Genomic DNA, 18,847 nt, shown 5'->3' on the forward strand with positions numbered 1-18,847 from the left:
GCAAATCAAAACAACTCTGAGATTCCATCTTACACCTGTAAAAATGGCCAAGATCAAAAACACTGATGACAACTTATGCTGGAGAGGTTGTGGGGAAAAGGGAACACTTCTGCATTGCTGGTGGGAACGCAAGCTGGTACAACCCCTTTGGGTGTCAGTGTGGCAATTTCTCAGAAAATTAGGAAACAACCTTTCTCAAGACCCAGTAATACCACTTTTGGGCATATATCCAAAGGATGCTCAATCGTGCCACAAGGACATATGCTCATAGCAGCTTTGTTTGTCATAGCCAGAATCTGGAAACAACCTAAATGCTCCTCAACAGAAGAATGGATAAGGAAAATGTGGTACATTTACACAATGGAGTGCTACAAAGCAGAAAAAAATAACGATGGCTTGAATTTTGCAGGAAAATGGATGGAGCTAGAAAACATTATTGAGTGAGGTAACCCAGACACAGAAAGACAATTACCACATGTATTCACTCATAGGTGGTTTTTAAACATAAAGCAAAGAAAGCCAGCCTACAAACCACAATCCCAGAGAACTTAGACAACAATGTGGACACTAAGAGAGACTCACATAGATATAATCTACATGCGAAGTAGAAAGTAGAAAAAGACAAGATCTCCTGAGTAAACTGGGAGCATAGGGACCTTGGGGGAAGGTTGAAGGGTGGAGGGGAGAGGCAGGGAGGGGAACAGAGAAAAATGTAGAGCTCAATAAATATCAATAAAAAAAGGGAAAGCAATAGATAGATAGATTGATAAAAACAAAGCCAAAAAAGGAAGGAATCAAGCAACATAAGCAAACCTCTAACATAAAAGGAAAGTTATTATGTACTTTTCAATAATAACTCTAATAAAATCATACTTTTCCACTTAAAAGACAGACTAGCTGAATGGGTTATGAAGAGAACCAAGTGTCTGTTGTGGACAAGAAACTTATCTCACTGGCAAAGATAACAGAATGCAGAGGAAAGGACAGAAAACAATGGTCCAAGGAAATGGAAGCTGAAGCAGCAGGGACAGCTATACTCATAGTTACTGAAGGAGACGTCGGTCAAAAGGAGAAGGGATAAAAGTCATTGCATAGAAAAAAAGGAAACAATCTACCAAAAAATTTAACAATGATGAATATATGTATCAAACAATGATGTGCCTAATTTCATAAAACAAGCACTACCAACTTTCAGGGATCAAATAGTTGTTTCGAAGGAGGAGGAAGAACAAGAAGAGAGAGGAAGAGGAAAAGGAGGAGGTGGAAGGAAGAAGAATTTCAAACCCTAAAACAAAGTAACTGCCAATCAAGACTACTACTATGTCCAGCAAACTCATCTCACTCCACAGATACTTGCTTAGCCACGTCAACTGCAGCTCTAATAAGAACAGCTAGGAAATGGAAACAACCAAAATGTCCTTCACCTGATGAATGGACAACAAAATGTGGTACATAAACACTATAGAATACTAGTCAGCAGTTTAAAAAAAAAAGGAAAAGAAAGAAAAATCATGAACTTTTTAAGTTCATGGATGGAACTAACATAGGTCATTTTGAGTGAGGTGACAGACGGAGCGAGACAAATGCGACATGTTCTCTCTCATCTGATGCTCCTAGCTCTCAGTCTTCATATGAGTACATGTACTGGAGTAACTGCAGAAACCAGTGAAGTAAAAAGAGACCATTGCCAAGGTAGGGGTGGGGGAGCGATAGAGAGGGGGAATAGCAGGGTACAAACGGGGAGCCTCTAACTGGGAGGGCATAAATGCAGAAGGAAGGAGGGGAAAAAACAGTAAGGATGTCTGAAAGTCATAAGGAATCAAGCTATTAACTATTTTTTAAAAATATAATAATAAATATAACACACCTAAGTCTGCATATAAAAATACATATATACTTTAAATAAAATTTTCTCATCTGGGCTGATGACAGTGCTCCTTCTAAGAGCCAAGGACCACCTAACAAAAACCCCAACACCAGGCATAAGAAACCCTCTTTTGTGTTGCTGCTCAGGGTTGTCCAACAGGCTCCCAAAACATACAGGTTATTGCTACTGCCCTTGGCTGCCCTCAGAGGTGGAATGGCTAAATCCCTACTGCTGAAAGCACTATGCAACTCAAGCACAGGGGCCATGTGAGCGCCCAACGAAAGGAGGGAAACAAGCAACAGTCCTATCCAGCTATGACACATATGAAAACACAGCAGGAGGCAGCATGGCACGGCATACCTAAGATGCAGTAGAGGCCTGCATACTGTGGCAATAAGTCACAGCTCTCTAATTGGACTTTAGACCTGGTCAACAAGAGGGAAATTATGCCCGGGCCTGGAAACGTAGCCAACTGTCCTGGGACAGTGAAGTCACGGATCTTTAGGAGAAACTACAACCACCACATTACCAAACAAGCACAATCTCTAACTACTTAGACCAAGCATTTCTCTTTATACCCACAGGGAAATACAGCCCTCACTCTTCATCAAGAAAACAGACCATTACAGAAAACCACAACCTATCAAAACAGAGCTATGGAGTCCCAATAAATACATCTATACTACAACTCCCACACCCAAGGCACAGGGGACACCGCAGAAGACTGTAAGAGGGAGGATGGGAAGTCTGCTCTGAGACCGCATCCCCTAGTGATGGTAGAAGATACACCCACAAAGTCTCACCAACACAAGTGCCTAACATGAGCTAAACAAGGACAACAACAGACACGTCAAAGTGGACAGAGGAAAGTCCACAAGGACTAAGAAATGAGAGGAGTAGGAGAGACCATCTTTCCCAGGGAAGAGCATACCAATTGATTATCTAATACCAAATGTCAGCCTAAAAACACGTACACACACACACACACACACACACACACACACACACACACACACAAGCCAGGCAGTGGTGGCACACATTTTTAATCCCAGCACTCGGGAGGCAGAGGCAGGCGGATCTCTGGGAGTTCGAGGCCAGCCTGGTCTACAAAGCAAGTTCCCGGACAGCTAGGACTGTTACACAGAAAAAGCCCTGTCTCAAAAAACAAACAAACAAACGAAAAAATCAGAACACGCATACAAGAAACATTATACAGACTGAGCAGGTCATATTTAGGAAACTATGTATATCACACACACACACACACACACATTTATAAAATAACAACGTAACAACTAATGAAAAAGAGGGCCATGAATCTGAAAGAGAGCAAGGAGGAATACACAGGGGGGAGGCAAGAAAGGAAAGGGAGAAATTATGTAATTATTGTCCTGGTTAGGGTGATTGCTGTGATAAAACACCATGACCAAACAAGACAGGAACCTGGAGGCAGGAGCTAATTCCGAGGCATGGAGGGAGCTGCTTACTGGCTTGCTCTTCATGACCCAGGACCACAAGCCCATAGATGACACCACCAGACAGACTAAACACAGAAATGTTGGCGCTAACTGACATTATAAGCCAAATGGATCTAACAGGTATTTACAGAACATTCTACCCAAACACAAAAGAATATACCTTCTCAGCACCTCATGGAACTTTCTCCAAAATTGGCCACATACTCAGATATAAAACAATTCTCAATAGAAACAAGAAAATTGAAATAACATCTTGCATCCTAACTGAACCCCACAAATAAAAGCTGGATACGAACAGCTGGAAAAGGTTCATAAACTCACGGAGACTGAACAACTCACTGCTGAATGAAAATGACTATAGAGCATCCCCAAACTTATCAGACTCAATGAAGGCAGATCTAATAGGCAAGTTCATAGCACTAAGTGCCTACATTAAAAAAAGTAACTGGAGAGCTCTCACCTGAAAGCTCTAGAACAGTGATTCTCAACCTGTGGGTCATGACGCACTGGGGTCACATATCAGATATTTACATTGTAATTCATACAAGTAACAAAATTACAGTTATGAAGTAGCAACAAAATAATCTTATGATTGTAAGTCAGCACAACATGAGGAACTGTAATAGTAAAGGGCCACAGCATTAGGGAGGTTGAGAACCACTGCTCTAGAACATAAAAAAGAAATCACACCCAAGGAGTAGAAGTTAAGTGATCAAACTCAAAGCTGCAATCAATAAAACAGAAACAAACAAACAAAAAATACAGTCAATAAAAAAGAATTGGTTCTTTGAGAAAACCAGTAAGATTGACAAACACCTAAATTACCTAAAAGGTGGAGGGGAAATATCCAAATTAACAAAATTAGAAATGAAAAGGGGGACATAACAGTAGACATTGAGGAAATCCAGGGAATCAAAAGGACATACCCTATAAACCTGAATTGGAAAACCTAATAAAAGAAATGGATAATTTTCTCAATATGTACTACTTACCAAAGTTTTATCAAGATCAGATAAGCAATTTAAACAGAGTTATAATCCCTAGTGAAACAGAAGTAGTCATTAAAAGTCAACCTCCCCCCCCAAAAAAAGTTCAGAACCAAATATGTTTTAGTGGAGAATTCTATCAGATTTTTTAAGTCGAGTTAATGCCTGGGAGTTAGTTACACTCCTCAGCTCTACCAGATGAACTATCGAAGGAAGAGTTAATGCCAATACTCCTCAAATTATTTCACAAAATAGAAACAGAGGAACACTGCCTGATTCATTTTATAAGGCCAGCTACCCTGATACACAAAGTACATAAAGACCCAACAAAGAAAGAGAATTACAGACCAATTTTTCTTATAAACATAGATGTAAAATTTCTCCATAAAATACTTGGCAACCTGAATCCAAGAACACATCAAGAAGATCATCCACCATGAATGATGGTTCATCATACAAATATTGATAACTGTAGCTTGCTACATAAACAGACTAAAAGGAAAAAAAACAACAAAAACACATGATCATCTCATTAGATGCAGAAAAATCCAACACCCCTTCATGATAAAAGTCCTGGAGAGATTAGGGATACAAGGGACACACCTGAACATAATGAAGGCAATTTACAGCAAGCCCATAGCAAACATCAACTTAAACAGAGAGAAACTCAAAGCAATTCCACTAAAATCAGGACCAACACAAGGTTGTCCACTCTCTCCATAAACCTATACAATATAGTACTTGAAGTCTTAGCTAAAGCAATATGACAACTGAAGGAGATGAAGGGGATACGAGTTGGAAAGGAAGAAACTATAATACACTTATTTGTACATGATATAAAATATATATATATGTATATTTTCCCCCTGAGACAGGAGACAGGGTTTGTCTGTATAACAGCCCTAGCTGTCCTGTAACTCACTCTGTAGACCAGGCTGGCCTAGAACTCCCAGAGATTCACCTGCCTCTGCCTCCTGAGGGCTGGAATTAAAGGTGTGTGCTACCATTGCCCAGCGAAGATAGTATATTAAGTGATCCCTAAAAAAATTCACCAAGAAACTCCTATAACAGATAAATACTTTCAGCATTAAACATAGGCTGGCAAGACGGCTCAAGTAAAGGCACTTGTTACCAAGCCTGATGACCTGATTCCCAACCTGAAACTACACTGTGGAAGGAAAGAATCAACTCTCACAGGTTAATTCTCACCTCTACACATGTGTTGTACATCATGTACACACATGCACATACAATAAAAACAAATACCGAGAAAACAAATAATCCTATCAAAAGCCAGGCAAATGAGGGAGCTGGAGAAATGGATCAGAAGTTAAAAGCACTGGCTGCTCTTCCAGAGGTCATGAGTTCAATTCCCAGCACCCACACGGTGGCTCACAACTATCTATAACTGTAGTCCCATGAGATCTGATGGTCTCTTCTGATGTACAGATAAACATGCAGACAAAACAGTCATATACATAAAATAAATAAAATCTTTTTTAAAAATAGGCAAATAAACTGTACAGACAATTTCAAAGTACAAACAGGGTTATCAAGTAATGGTTCATAAGGCAAGATCCCTTACCACAAACACCTGGCAACATAATTCTAACCCTTGAAACTTCCATAAAGATGGAGAGACTGACTCCACAAAGCTGTCCTCGGACCTCCAACACGCACACACACTTTTCTAAGGCCAATAAATACATGAAGATGCTTAACACCTACAGCCAGGCATCAGAAAAATGAAATACATCTCAAAACCATACTGAGCTAGGTGTGGTGGCACACACCTTTAATCTCAGCACTCAGGAGGCAGAATGGCTATCACCAAAACAAATGCACCAAATCTCCTTATTTAATGAACTTGTATAATGAACCGTATTAATGAACTTGTATAGCAATCATGGAAATCAGTATAGAGGTTCCTTAAAAAGAACTATATCCAGCCACACCACTACCAGCATTCACCAAAGAAATCAAAGTCAGCATACAACAGAGATTCCTGCAAATCTACATTTATCTAGAAACTGTTCACAATAGCCAAGATACCCATCAAAAATGAACGGATAAAGAATATGTGTCATGTACACACACACACACACACACACACACACACACAAACATGCACAACATATACATTGGTTATTACTCAGCTGTAGAGCTGGTGTCCTAACTTCCAACCGCTGTGATAAAACACAGACTAAAAGCAACTTGGGAGAGGGAAGATTTATTTGGTTTATATGTCCATATCACAGTGTGTCACCGAGAGAAGCCAGAGCAAGCTGGAGCCTGGAAGAGGAACAGAAGCAAAGACTACAGGAAACTGCTCATTGGCTCACTTTTCCTGCTTCTGTTCAACTGGCTTTCTTATACAGCCTAGGCCCACCTGCACAGGAGTAGGACCACCCACAGTGGGTCAAGACCTCCTCCACCATTTATTTAGCAATCAATCATGAAAACACCCACAGGCCAGTCTGATGCCTTCCTCCCAGGTATGTCAAGTTAACAATCAAAATTAGCCACCCCAGCTCAGTAGGGAAGTGCTGGCCATGGCTTGAAGATCTAAGTTCAGCGAAGAGAATTAACATGAGGTGGATGGGTATGTGTGTACAGTGGTCCCTACCTGTAAACCTAACACTGAGGAGGCAAAAGCAGGTAGGGCTTGCTGGTCAGCTGGCTATCCCAGTCTAATTGGTGAGCTTTAGGTCAGTGAGAGACCCCATCTGAGAACACAAAAGATAGTTACTGAGAATAGCACACTCATGCATGCACAACTACACACACCTGCACACCCGAACACACACTCAGAAAAAGGGAACATCGTCACAGGAAAGCAGATGACATTGGAGATCGCCTATTACACTAGACACACCAGACTCAGAAAGACAGGATACAAGTTGTCTCTCTCCTGCCAAATTTAGAAAATAAAAGCAAAAACAAACAAACAAACAAAAAATGTAAAAGTAGAATAGAACATGGGGCTGGAGGAGGGAGAGAAGGGTAACACAGGACGAGGTGGTAAGTGCGATTCAAGTCTCTTACACACATGTACGGAATGTCACAGTGATACCTGTTTTCTTTACAACTAATATATGTAGATAAAACTGAGAACAACAGAGAAGGGCTGGAGAGATGGTGAAAAGCAGAATGCTCTTCCAGAGGACCTGAGTTCAGTCTTGTGGCTCCCAGTGGATCCCACAGGATCTGCTGCCTCCAGCCTCCACAGGCACCCACACACATGCACAAAGACACACAGATAGACATAACTAATTTTTTTAATCTTTAAAATCAGAGTAGAAAAAAATAAAAAAGCTTGATAGCAGCTATTCTGACATTTGCAGAGGTAGAAAGTTAATGAATATTCATATACACAATGACGTCTACAGACTACCTGCAAACACTGAAACAGAATTTACAAGCAGTATAGAAATGAGTGTGTAGAATCCACATAGCTTAACCCTGATGAATGCCCAGGGATAGACTACATGGGATTGGGGCTTGCTTCATACCACACACCACAGGGCTGTGAAATATATTTACAAAGTATTTCTTGTGAGTATGTAATTATTCCAAAATAGTTTATTTAAAAACCAAACAAACTATGTATTGCTTTTGATACCAGAATGAAAAAGATGTCATTTTTCTTAATTATATGGATTAAAAATTAAAGTGAAATCAGAAATAACTGTCAAAGTTAAATCTTGATACTTGCACTTCTGTCGTCACTGAATTTTGATATTTTTACCCCAGAATACATTAAAAAACACAGGACACATTTTAAAAATATTTCACTTTACCTTCTAGCTACTGAACGTCTTCCACGTCCTAAATGGCGCCTGATCAAAGACATCTTAAGTCCTAAAAAGATATTTCAACAATTAAATTAGAAGACCATTTTATTTTCACAACATCGATACCAGTGAAACTCTTAGCAGCAGCAATCCTTGTTTCCAGTCCACACTCCCACCCTGTGTAACTCTCAGTTCAAAGGACACACAACAAAGAACTAAAAATTACAGCCCAGAGACCCTTTATGAACTCCATTTCTGTGTAAGAGAAAAGAAAAGAGGGGGCTGGAGAGATGGCTCAGAGGTTAAGAGCACTGGCTGCTCTTCCAGAGGTCCTGAGTTCAAGTCCCAGCAACCACATGGTGGCTCACACCCATCTATAATGAGATCTGGTGCCCTCTTCTGGCCTGCAGGTGTACATGCAGGCAGAACACTGAATACATAATAAATAAAATAAAATCTTTAAAAAAAAAAAAAAAGAAAGAAAAGAAAAAGGTCTAATCAACAAAACCACCTGCCGAGCAGTGGTGGGTGGCTCACGCCTTTAATTCCAGCACTCAGGAGGCAGAGGCAGGTGAATCTCTGTGGTCTACAAGAGCTAGTGCCAAGACAGGCTCCAATTTACAGAGAAATCCTGTCTCAAAAAACCAAAAAAAAAAAAAAAAAAAATCTAGGAAAGATGAGATTGTAGAAAGGGACAGAGGCAAGTGGAAGCTAAAACCACAGTGGAAATGCATAATTTGTAAAACTGGAGTGCAGCTCACTGGAGGATCACTTGCCTAGCAACACAAGGATCCAGGTTTAACCCTCAGCACCCCAAAAGACGTTAAAAAAACAAACAAACAAAAAAAAACCCTGAACTTTATTTCACTGATTTTAGCTCCCTTTGCCGTGCCTTCTCCCTTCCTTCAGTGCCACATGCTTCTGGACAAGGATAACAAAGAAAAGTCATGTCACCAAAGCACCATAAAAAACCTGTCATTCAGGGCCAGCAGAGATTTTTTTTTTTCCCTTAATTGATTTACTTATAAGCCTCCTAAGAGATGATGAAACGTCTAAGACTAAAAGGCTGAAACAATAAAGCTTGGTAATAGGAAGAAACATTGAGGAACCCTTTCTATTAAAATAATATTCCATGGTCGGTACTTTGGTTTGTTTATTTTCATGCTAGAGATTGATACTCACGACAAACACAACTGTAAGCCTAGCACTGAGAAGACGAGGGCACCTTGGTGCTACTTAGTGGTAGAGTATTTGCCCAACATGAGAAAGTCCTGAATCCAATCCTCAGAATGGGCCAAAGGTGAATTTTACGGTGTTTTCTTGTTTGGTTGGGTATTTTTGGCCATTCACACAGTTGTGTGGCCACCAGAAAACTTCAATGGCCACTCTCTACTTTTTCCTCTTCTCAACCCCAACAACTAATCTGTCTCTACGAGTTGTCCACTCTAGACATTCCACATAAATGAACTCAAAGAGCATGGCTTCTTTTTTGTCTTACTTCTTCCACCCAGCACACTATCAAGACTGTACATACTGTAGCATACAGCACTCCACTGTTCAGATCCGCCATTTTGCATTCACCAGGAGACAGGGGTTTAGTTGCTTAAACTTTTTGACCACTGTGAATAAGGCTGTTACAAATACTTGTTTATGTGATTTATACGAACCTGATTTTTTTCTTTAAAAAAAAAAAGACAGGGTTTCTCTAGCCGTTCTGGAACTTACTCTGTAGACCAGGCTGGTCTTGAACTCACAGATCCACCTGCCTCTGCCTCCCAAATGCTATGATTAAAGGCATGCGCCACCACCACCTGGCAAGTAGAATTACTCTTTCAGTAACAGTTATAAATAACCGTATTTATATATAAATATATGTATATATATATGTACATATAAATGTACAGAGAGACGGCTTAGCCAAAAACAACTGCTGCCAGAAGACCTGAGTCTCATTCCCTAGCACCCATGTAGGACAGTGCACAACTGCTTATAACTCCAGGTCCCGGGCACCTGCACACATGTGGCATACATACACAGAAACATATACATTAGTTATTATTATTTTTTATTTTATTTTTTTTAAAGATTTATTTATTATGTATACAGTATTCTGCTTACATTCATGCTTGCAGGCCAGAAGAGGGCACCAGATCTCATTACAGATGGTTGTGAGCCACCATGTGGTTGCTGGGAATTGAACTCAGGATCTTTGGACGAGCAGGCAGTGCTCTTAACCACCGAGCCATCTCTCCAGCCCTCCTACATTAGTTATTTTTTAAAAGAATAACTATATGTTTAAACTTTTTGAGAAACTGCCAGACTATTTTCCACAGTCAGTTCCATTTTACACTTCCAGCAGCAACGTGAGAGGTTCCTAACAGTACCATATCCTTGGCAACACTTATTCCTATCATTTTAACATCAGAAAAGGTCAGTGTGTTTACGTTCCTACAGAGTTCTTATGCTCCCTCACAGTAACAGTATAGGACATGGGGATTTTGGGTGGTGAGCAAGCAATGCTTAGGACAAGAGCTTATGATGGTCAGTCTTGACTGTCAGCTTGATGAAGCTGAGGATCACCAAGGAAACAAACCCCTGGGCATGTCTCTAAGGGAGTTTCTAGATTAGATTAACGAGGTTGGAGCCACTCTAAATATGAGCAGTACAATACCACTCATTGAGGTCCTGAAATGAGTAAAAAGGAAAGATTTATTTAGATTTAGTTTTATGTGTATGAATATTTAACTGCATGTATGTAATGTACCACACATGTAATGCCTATGGAGGACAGAACAGTGGCCCTGAAACTGGAACTACAGACAGCTGTAAGCTGCCACATGGGTGCTAGGATCCAAACTTGGGGACACCTTTTGACCTCTTCGGGTACTACATGAACGTGGTGCACTTACACACATGCAAGTAAAACACTCAAGTATACAAAATAAAATAATTTATAAACATCCAGGGCCGCACGTAGCACCTGACAAGCATTCACTGACCTAATAACGAATGTAGTTTAAGGCAGTAGTAGTTGCTGTAAGCATTGCAGTTCTGATGCAAAGGGATCCTAGGAGTCCGGAGCCAAGGAATACAACAAAGCCACCATAACATAGCAGCTTACAGCCCTGCTCCAGAGAAAGGGTTCCCCAATTTAACAACTCTGCTCCAGCAGGGGAGGGATTCTCCAGGGAAGTTGTTACAGTTCTGCTCAGACTCTGCTCCACTAGAGGAAGGATTCCTCAGCAAAAGCGTTCAGCCTGGCTCTTCTCTGCTCCAGCTCTGAAGGAAAGTAGTGACTTCTCTCCTCCACTCCATTCTAGCTAATGAAGGTCTCACCCAAGCCTCATTCAGGAAACTTACTGGGAGGGAAGAATCCAGGAGGGTGGCTGCCTCTGCCAGGGTGGAAAAAAAGGCAGCAGCAAACGGAATAGGCGAATAGGCGCAGGGCTTATTTAGGGCTTCTTAGAGGCAGAGTTTTTCCAGGAAGGAGATTTTCAGGGTAGAATTGGTTGGATTTCAACTCCTGAGCTTGGACAAGTTCAGGGATTGGTTGGCTTTGTACTGTGTTGATCAGGGGCAGAGTGTGTTCCTTTAGCTCTGAAGGGAATCAGGTGTAATGGTTTACAGCATAATCCCAGCACTCAGGGGGCTGTGACAGGAAGATTGGGTGTTCAAGACCAGTCTGAGCTATATAAGAAGCCTGTCTCAAAACCCAAGGGTGGGATACAGCTCACTGACAGACAGCCTGCCAACCATGTAGCAAGGCCCTTGGTTTCAATCCCCAGCAGTGTAAAAAGAAAAGAAAAAAAGTTCATAAGCGGGACATATTAACTACATTTCTTAATTTTATGTCTCAAAACATATAATTAGGAAAATATCTGAGAATTTTATTTTTGACAAAGAATCCATAAAAATACAATAAACTTAAAGAGCGCCTACAAATTCAATAATAAAAGGCAATGTAAATAATATTTAAATAACAAGCAAAGACTTGGGTATAGTGATGTGTTTACCTGTATTTGAGACAGGAGGACTGTCCCAAGTTTGAGGCTAGCCTGGGTAGTGTTCCATGTCAGCCTGGGCTACTGAGTAATTCTATCTCCAAAAACCAAAAAGGATTTCCTAGACTCGTCTGCAATGCACATGTGACACAAAGCACATGAAAGCTCAGGGCCAGCTGTGAATGGAAAATCAGTGCAAAGCAAAAACAAAGAACCCATTTTTTCCTGCATAAGGATACAGAGAAATCTTTTAAAAATTAAAAATTAATATTTAAATATTTAATATTTAAAAATTTAAAAAAAAATTTTAAAAAGGCAAGAGCTGGCAAGGAGGAGAAGGAACCTGGAAGCATTGTGATCTGTTGGTTAGGAATATAAAATGGCAAGGCCATGGTAGAAAAATTAACTTTATCTAATGATTTGGAATGTCAAGTATTTCGCCTTGATGCTGGCTCTTTCCGGGTAGGGTCGTCCTTTGTCAGGCTCGACCTGCCCTTTTTGTGGTTTTGATATGGATACTAGCATTGTCCGTGCCTGTGGAGTTTTCCAACTACCTCTGCAAAAACTAGAACCCCCTTCTCCTCAACACCTCTTCTGTTTCTTCCCCTTACTCTTCTTCTCCACAGCCTTTCACTGCACTTTCCCCCTCACACGAAAAATGAAGAACATGCAGAGGTAACGTATTTGGGTGAATTTTTTTTTTACCCACAGATCCTCGCCTGCCATAGACATCCAATTCTGGGTCCCGAGGGGGTACTCAAGGCCCCCCGATAATGTATATATTTGTGTCAAAGTCTGTGTGTGGGTATACACATATGCACATGGGTACCTGCAGAGGCCAGAAGCACCACATGACAGGAGTTACAGGTAGCTGTGGGCCTCCCGATCTGACAGCTGGAAACTAAATTCGCGGCCTTTGCGAGAGCAGCAAGCACTCTTAACCACTGCACCATTACTCAGTCCTCAAAATTAAAATTTACCGCCAGGTGGTGCTGGCACAAGCCTTTAATCCCAGCACTCAGGAGGCAGAGGCAGGCAGATCTCTGTGAGTTCAAGGCCAGACTGGTCCTTCTACAGAGCTAGTTTCAGGAGAGCTAGGGCCGTTACACAGAGAAACCTTGTCTCGAAAAACAAAAACAAACATAGAGAAAAAAATTAAAATTTGGGGCTGGAGAAATGGCTCAGTGGTTAAGAGCACTGCGTGCTCTTCCAGAGGAGCCGGGTTCAATTCTCAGCACCCACATGGCAGCTCACAACTGTCTGAAGATCCAGTTTCAAGGGATCTGACACCTTCACACCAATGCACATAAAATAAAGATAAATAAATCATAAAAAAAAAATTAAAATTTACCAAAGAAGTCAGGGCACGATATAAACTCAGAATCTGTGGCAGCTTGCAAAAGGCCTGCAAGGTGTAAGCCACATGGGCTCCCGGTGCTGTGGGAGAAGTGAGCACAAGGTCCCATCCCTAATGCAGAAGCCATCTCCGACTGATAACCACTTGCAAAGGAAAAATTAGTTTTCTCCAACAGGGTCTCACTGACTACACACGCAGGCCCCAGGCCCAACAGTAGATGGCTAAGACAAAATGAGCTCAATTATACTTCCAGAGGTGTTCTGTAACAAAGCTTTGTACGGGCTTTTAGTGCTATTTTACCTCAGAGGTTTTCTGCTTGGATATTATGATTTCTAGTTTTGTGTCTTTATGGATTTCTGTGTATGCAAATGTGGCTCTCTCTAAGTGTTTCTTGTGCTTTTTCTTTGGCTTTTTTTTTTCTTGGTTTGGTTTGGTTTTTGTCCTATTCTGTCTTGTTTGCTTTAATTTTATCTTTATTATTATTCTTATTCTATCTTTATAATGATGATGATGATGTCTGTTTTCTAATGAGAAAGAAAAAAGGGTATGGATTTGGGTGGGCAGAGAGGGGGGAAGGACCTAGGAGGAGTTGGGGGAGGGGAAATCATACTCAGAATATACTACAAGAAAATAATTAATTTTTAATTTTTTTCTATTTGTTTTTGCTTTTTTGAAACAGGGTTTCTCTGTGTAGCCCTTGCTATCCTGAAACTCGCTCTGTAGATCTGGCTGGCCTCCAACTTGGAGACTGTTTCTGCCTCCCGAGTGCTACAATTAAAAAAGGCATATACTCCCACTACCCAGCTATTTTCAATTTTAAAAAAGGGGAAAAAATTAAGTTTTTTTAAAATTTATTTATTTAGCCTGCATGCCTGCACACGCACCAGAAGAGGGCACCAGATCTCATTATATGGTTATGAGCTACTATGTGGTTGCTGGGAATTGAACTCAGGACCTCTGGAAAAGTAGCCAGTGCTCTTAACCTCTGAGCCATCTCTCCCCAGCCCCCAAAATTAAGTTTTAAAAGCTAAAAAAAGAAAAGAAAGAAAGAAAAAGAGCTCAACACATGTCTCAGTGACCTCAATCAATGATAGAACGCTTTCCACAGTACAGCAAAAGAAAACCCAAAAGTATTATTCGGTCTTAAGGAAGAAAATCTGGCACATGCCGCAACATGGATAAGTCATAAAGACATTTCAAGGACAAAGGGATAGAACTGTGTTCCACTTGTATGAAATACCTAGAATAAAATCAAGAAAACAGCAGAACGGTACCTGGCAGAAGCTAGAGGAGGGAAAATGGGGAGCTGTTTAATAGGTGATAAATTTCACTTTGGCAAGATAAAAAAGTCCTACAATTAGATCTGCTGCATAGCAATGTGAATATACTTGCCACTGAGATACACAGTTGAAAATGGTTAAGCAGTTAGAGATGGATAGAAGGAGAGAATGGTTAAGAGGCAAATACAAAGTGTTTTATCACAATAAAAACAACAACTGTCCTGGTTTCACTCTGTTGCTCACCAAAAGCTACTTGGGAAGGAAAGAGTTTGTTTGGTTCACACTTCCAGGTCATACAATTCATCACTGAAGGAAGTCAGGTCAAGAATTTAAAAGGCAGGAACCATGCAGGAACACCACTTCCTGGCTCACACGTTCACACTTAGCTAGCTTTCTTATATAGCCCAGGGAATGGTGCTGCCCACGGTGGGCTGGGTCCTCCCACATAGGTTAAGCAAGACAATCCCTCAAGAGGCATGTCCCAAGAACAACATGATAAAGGCAATTTCAATGTCAACTGAGGTGTCTGTGTGTGTGTGTGTGTGTGTGTGTGTGTGTGCGCGTGCGCGCGCGCGCGCGTGCTCTGCCTGCATGTATGCCTGCCTATATGCCAGAAGAGGGCACCAGCTCCCATTACAGGTGATTGTGAGCTACCATGTGGGTGCTGGGAATTGAAATCAGGACCTCTGGAAGAGCGGCCAGTTCTCTTAACCACTGAGTCATCTCTCCAGCCTCTCAACTGAAACTTTAATACTAACAAGAAACAACAATTCATAAGAGAAACAAACCAAAACCCAACAATAGCATACTGCTAAGATGGCTGTAACACAGAGGTAGATATTGGGGTAAGCAGTGTAGGACAATGTCCTAAGCATGCCAAGGCCTTGGGGGCTACATCCAGCTCCAAAAGTATTGATGAGAATGTGAAGCACTCAGGAACCTCACAGATAACTGGTAGGAATCAAAAATGGTATAAAAGTTTCAGAACTTGGGCTCAGAGGTTAAGAGCACTGGCTGCTTTTCCAGAGGTCCTGAGTTCAATTCCCAGCACCTACATGGTGAGGACTCACCACCCTCTATGATAAGATCTGGTGCACTTTTCTGGCATGCAGGCACACATGCAGACAGAACACTGAATACATAAGAGATAAATAAATCTTTTTTAAAAAAAAGGTTCAGAACTTTACTGTATGACCTAATGATTCCACTCTTACCTTTCCAAGAGAAATGAAACATAGGTCCATGTTCGTAGCAGCATTAGCCATAATGGCTAGAAACTAAACAATCTAGGTGCCCGTGAACTTGCGAATGCCTTAAAATACATGCATGTATACAAACACACATACATAAAAAGGCTGGCCTGACAGTGTTCACCTGCAATCCCAGCTGGCTACAGTATGAGGCTTGAGACCAAAACATTCAGAACCAGCATAAGAAGATCCCATCTCAAAAAACACAGGAGAGAGAGAGAGAGAGAGAGAGAGAGAGAGAGAGAGAGAGAGAGAGAAAGGAAAACCAAAGTGCAACAAAAGGAACTAAGTCTAGCAACATGCTGCAAAACGGCTGAACTTCAAAAACCATTATGCTAAAACAAAAGCCAACAACCACAAGACATAATAATGAAATCAGACCTTCAGGTTAGACAAGACGGCCCAAGGCAGCCAGTTAGATTTTTTTTTTTTTTGCCAGTGCCAGTCAATTTCTAACAACTACTAAGCAAAGTCCGAACTACCTAGCTCTTACTTAAAATATAGTTAAAATACATATTCACGAAACAAGATTTGGGTCACCTAGATGGCTCAGAGGGTAAACGCATATATTGTCAGGCCCGACAAGGTGAGTTTCCTGACTTCCCATCCAACCACAGAACACCTATGAAGGAAGAAAACCTCTGATATCCACACACCCGTGAGCCCACACACATAATCACACCAAACAAATAAATGTTAAAAAGATTTTCAATAGACAAAATAGAAACGATCTTCTACAATTCTTTAGAAGTAAAAACGAAAAATACTGTAGATGTCTGATTACAGATGTGAAAGAAAGAAATGTCTTTCTTTAAAAAAAAAAAATTGGAAACACGGTCATTACACCAGCCAGTTCACTGTCACCAGAACTGGTAAAATGCGACCTCTCTGCGAAGCAGCAGATTCCTGCACTTTCTCAACAGAGGGCAGCACTGCAATCAGCATCGAACTGCAGGTTGCGGGCTCCCGGACTCTTCATTACGGGAGCTCCGGGGCAGAAGGTGCTGACTTAGCTAAAGTCTTAGCTTCCACCACCTAGGTCAACGCTAGAATACAAACAGTTAGGAGGGAGGCACCGCAGGAGGAAGAGCTTCAGTTTCAAGGCACTTTCTAGAGTTAAAGACCCTCCAGGGCATTATGCCATAAATAAGGCCCAATCACGCCATTTTCCTCCCTCCTTTTTTGAGAGAGGGTCTCACAGTGCAGCCCTGGCCGTCCTGGAACTCCCTATATAGACCAAGTTGGCCTTGAGCTCTGGAGATCTGCCTGCCTCTTCTGGGCTTAAGGGCCTGGACTCCAACACTCTAATTATTAAAATGCCTCTTTCAGACAGAGCAGAAACCTCAGAATCAACTGCTGACCCCCACCCACCCAGGGGTAGGGGGGGAGCAGCAATACTAAGCCTCAGACTTTCCCACTGATTCAACGCTGAGATAAAAGACAGGAGGAAAGCGATTTCCACCGAGCCTCCCTTACAGGGGAGGAATTAACATAACATTAAACTGAGGATGTGGTTCAGTGGTACACCCTATATCGCAGAAGGGCCTGGATTCCACCCCAGCACAACAACAACAACAAAAGCCACAAGCATCAGGCAATCAAAATGATAACCACATCACCAAAGAAGTACAACCACAGCGGCGAAAACACAAAGAAACGGTGGTTTGGTGTGCTCTGAACCTACACCGACCGGTCTCTTAAAAACCATCAATAATATTTGTCAGGATGCACGCTGCCTATTTCAACGCAATCTTTTCTCTTTTACATTTACTTACTGGGGTTGAGGTGTGCTCACGTGCCACAGTATTGGTGTGGAGGTCAGAGAACAACTTGCTCTCGAGAGTCGGTTCTCCCCTTCGACCACCGTCAGGCGCCTTTACCCGCTGTGCGCAGTGCCCCTCGGCCTCAACCTATTTCGACCCTGAGAAATCCGCCTCTAGGAGGGGGACGTGACTTGCCCAAGGTCGCACAGCTGGCCTTCTAGATTTTGCCCACCCCCACCCCCGCCGCCGCCAGGCTGCGCTGGAAAAGGGATGGGGCCTCCAGGGCATGGCCCGCCCGCCAGGCGGGAACCGGGAGCCGGCCGAAGGCCCAAGCAGCCAGCCCATCCCCCCCTCCCCCCACTCACCGCTGGGGAAACTGAGGTCTGCAGGAGCCAGTCAGCCCAGCCTCTGAGGCCCGGATTCTGCCTCCCCAGCAGCCCAGCTGAGAGCATCTCTAGGGGCCGGGAGGATCTCGCTGTGAGCCACAGCAGGCGACACTCACCTGGAGCTGCGGAACCTTGCCTCAGCCTCTCTTCTGCCACGCTTGGCTGTGACCACGCCCCCTTGTGCCACGCCCATAAAGCTCGCTGGCTCAAACGGCGCCCCCTGCCGCGGCGGAGGTGCATAGCAGAGCAGTTTTCCTCTACTCCACCTCCCAGAAACTGGGATTTTCTCCACCCTTCTTTACTTTTTCTTTCTTCTTCATTCTCAGTCACTCCTCTTCAGTACCTTCCTCCCTCTAGTTTTGTCTTTCTTTTTTCTTTTCTTTTTGGCAACCAGATCACCTCTCTCATTCAGTATTTGTGTACTACACACTGCAGTTCAAAATGTTGCGTGTACGGCAGAAAAGACAGAATTTCTGCAGCCAAAAGCTTCAGTTCTATCAAAAGAGATGACGTGGGTGCACACCTTTATCCTAGCCTCAGGAGGCAGAGGCAGGCCAGAATCTGTGTGTTAAAGGCCAGCCTAGGCTACACAATGATTCCAGGCCAGCTAGGGCAGCAAAGTGACACCCCATCTCAAAAAATAATGACACTAATCCAAAAGTCCACATTTGCAACACACGTGACA

The 18,847-nt window shown here is 42.2% G+C and overlaps 1 protein-coding gene across 1 annotated transcript in view; it reads right to left on the minus strand.

The window, feature by feature from the left end:
* The window catches only part of LOC125396595 (uncharacterized), a 62,424-nt gene extending 44,022 nt beyond the window's left edge, over window positions 1-18,402 (minus strand). The window contains exons 1-2 of the mRNA XM_087900388.1: window positions 18,279-18,402; window positions 8,132-8,192 (exon numbers count right to left, since the gene is read on the minus strand). Of these exons, the coding sequence (XP_087756514.1) occupies window positions 8,132-8,192; window positions 18,279-18,402 (185 nt within the window). The remainder of the gene's footprint in view (window positions 1-8,131; window positions 8,193-18,278) is intronic.
* Between the last annotated feature and the right edge of the window lie 445 nt (window positions 18,403-18,847).

Source organism: Myodes glareolus, chromosome 22, assembly GCF_982192425.1.
Source record: "Myodes glareolus chromosome 22, mMyoGla1.1, whole genome shotgun sequence".
In the NCBI taxonomy this organism is placed as follows: domain Eukaryota; kingdom Metazoa; phylum Chordata; class Mammalia; order Rodentia; family Cricetidae; genus Myodes; species Myodes glareolus.